General features: G+C 44.4%; 1 protein-coding gene across 1 annotated transcript in view; it reads left to right on the plus strand.

Moving 5' to 3' along the window:
* Window positions 1-2,339, plus strand: part of SARC_01140 (hypothetical protein) — a gene marked incomplete at both ends in the record, with an annotated part of 6,331 nt that overhangs the window by 3,431 nt on the left and 561 nt on the right. The window contains one exon of the mRNA XM_014305147.1: window positions 1,246-1,379. Within this exon, the coding sequence (XP_014160622.1) occupies window positions 1,246-1,379 (134 nt within the window). The remainder of the gene's footprint in view (window positions 1-1,245; window positions 1,380-2,339) is intronic.

A 2,339-nucleotide genomic window follows, 5' to 3' on the forward strand; every position in this document is an offset into this window, starting at 1 on the left:
TGTACAAATATGACATGCACGTATCTGTATAAATATGGCATGCATACGTGTCTGTACAAATATGGCATGCATACGTGCCTGTACAAATATGACTCCAGGAACGAGTGGGGGTCTCAGGCCCTGATGTAATGATGAGATTGTTGAGTGTATATGGCTGTTATACTGCGCATGGTGTGTGGCCCTGATGTAATGGAGAGACTGTTGAGTGTATATGGCTGTTATACTGTGCATAGTGTGTGACCCTGATATACTGGAGAGACTGTTGAGTGTATATGGCTGTTATACTTCGCTTGGTGCGTGGTCCTGATGTAATGGAGAGACTGTTGTGTGTGTGTGGTTGTTATACTGTGCATGGTGTGTGGCCTGATGTAATGGAGAGACTGTCGTGTGTATGAGGTTATTATACTGTGCATGGTGTGTGGCCTGATGTAATGGAGAGACTGTCGTGTGTATGAGGATATTATACTGTGCATGGTGTGTAGCCTGATGTAATGGAGAGACTGTTGTGTGTATGAGGTTGTTATACTGTGCATGGTGTGTGGCCTGATGTAATGGAGAGACTGTTGTGTGTATGAGGTTGTTATACTGTGCATGGTGTGTGGCCTGATGTAATGGAGAGACTGTTGGGTGTATGAGGTTGTTATCCTGTGCATGGTGTGTGGCCTGATGTAATGGAGAGACTGTTGGGTGTGTGTGGTTGTTATACTGTGCATGGTGTGTGTCCCTGATGCAATGGAACGACTGTTGTGTGTATGTGGTTGTTTACTGTGCATGGTGTGTGGCCTGATGTAATGGAGAGACTGTCGTGTGCATGTGGTTGTATACTGCGCACGTGTTTCCGGTGTGTGCGTGCAGTGCTGTATCTTGCATTCAGAAGTCTTTGCACTGTGTGTATGGATTGCGTGTTTTGTTCGACTAAACCTCTGCAATCTCCCGAATGTATCGTTTCGAGTAGCAAGTCTTATTGTTTTGGCTTGTTCGGTCCCTCATGTACTTTGACCTATGTCTGTGTTATGACAAAAAGAGGTGCACTAGTGATGTCACGTAAACGTTCGATTTAAACTATGATGTGTGTGTGTGCATTATCCTTCTGTATTGCGGCTGTAGCCGTATTACGCCACTTGCGACCACCACAAAATACAATAAGGCCCCCCCGAAAAGCCACACCATCCAATAGAAACCCAAAACCCAACGAAATAAGAACAAGGCCGTACATGATTCGTTCCTTGCCACGCCTGCACACAGGGCCTTGTGGAGGAAGGATTTAAAACAGCCAAGGGCGTGTACGACTACGTGTGGCTCAAATCAGGCATGGCGTTTCAGACACCCGAGGGATACTTCCCCAATGGAAACTACCGCTCGCTGTGCTACATGAGACCGTATGTGACTGTGTGACTGTGTAGTCTAGCTACATAGCTGATTTTGCTGTGCTACATGAGACCGTATGTGACTGCGTGACTGTGTAGTCTAGCTACATAGCTGATTTTGCTGTGCTACATGAGACCGTATGTGACTGTGTGACTGTGTAGTCTAGCTACATAGCTGATTTTGCTGTGCTACATGAGACCGTATGTGACTGTGTGACTGTGTAGTCTAGCTACATAGCTGATCTAGAGACACGTCCAGATGAGTATCGTGCCTTCTATATATGGGTCATTGCCGTATCGTGCCTTCTATATATGGGTCATTGCCGTATCGGTCTAGGTGAATGCACGCCCTCACCCGTAACTCGCTGAGCGCCCGGAATCTTATCAGTACTCGTGTGTCTGCACCCTGAATGCTGTCCTCACTATGCATGGTCTCATATTCACTGCGTATGTTTGCATCTCTATACACTGTTCTCATATTCACTGCTTATGTTTGCATCTCTATACACGTTCTCATATCCACTGCTTATGTTTGCATCTCTATACATGGTCTCATATTCACTGCTTATGTTTGCATCTCTATACATGGTCTCATATTCACTGCGTATGTTTGCATCTCTATACAGGGTCTCATATTCACTGCGTATGTTTACATTTCTATACATGGTCTCATATTCACTGCGTATGTTTGCATCTCTATACAGGGTCTCATATTCACTGCGCATGTTTACATTTCTATACATGGTCTCATATTCACTGCGTATGTTTGCATCTCTATACAAGTTCTCATATTCACTGCTTATGTTTGCATCTCTATACATGGTCTCATATTCACTGCGTATGTTTGCATCTCTATACATGGTTTCGTATTCACTGCGTATGTTTGCATTTCTATACATGGTCTCATATTCAATACGTATGTTTGCATCACTTTATATGGTCTCGTATCCACTGCGTATGTTTGCATCTCTA

Source organism: Sphaeroforma arctica (assembly GCF_001186125.1).
Source record: "Sphaeroforma arctica JP610 unplaced genomic scaffold supercont1.43, whole genome shotgun sequence".
NCBI lineage: Eukaryota > Ichthyosporea > Ichthyophonida > Sphaeroforma > Sphaeroforma arctica.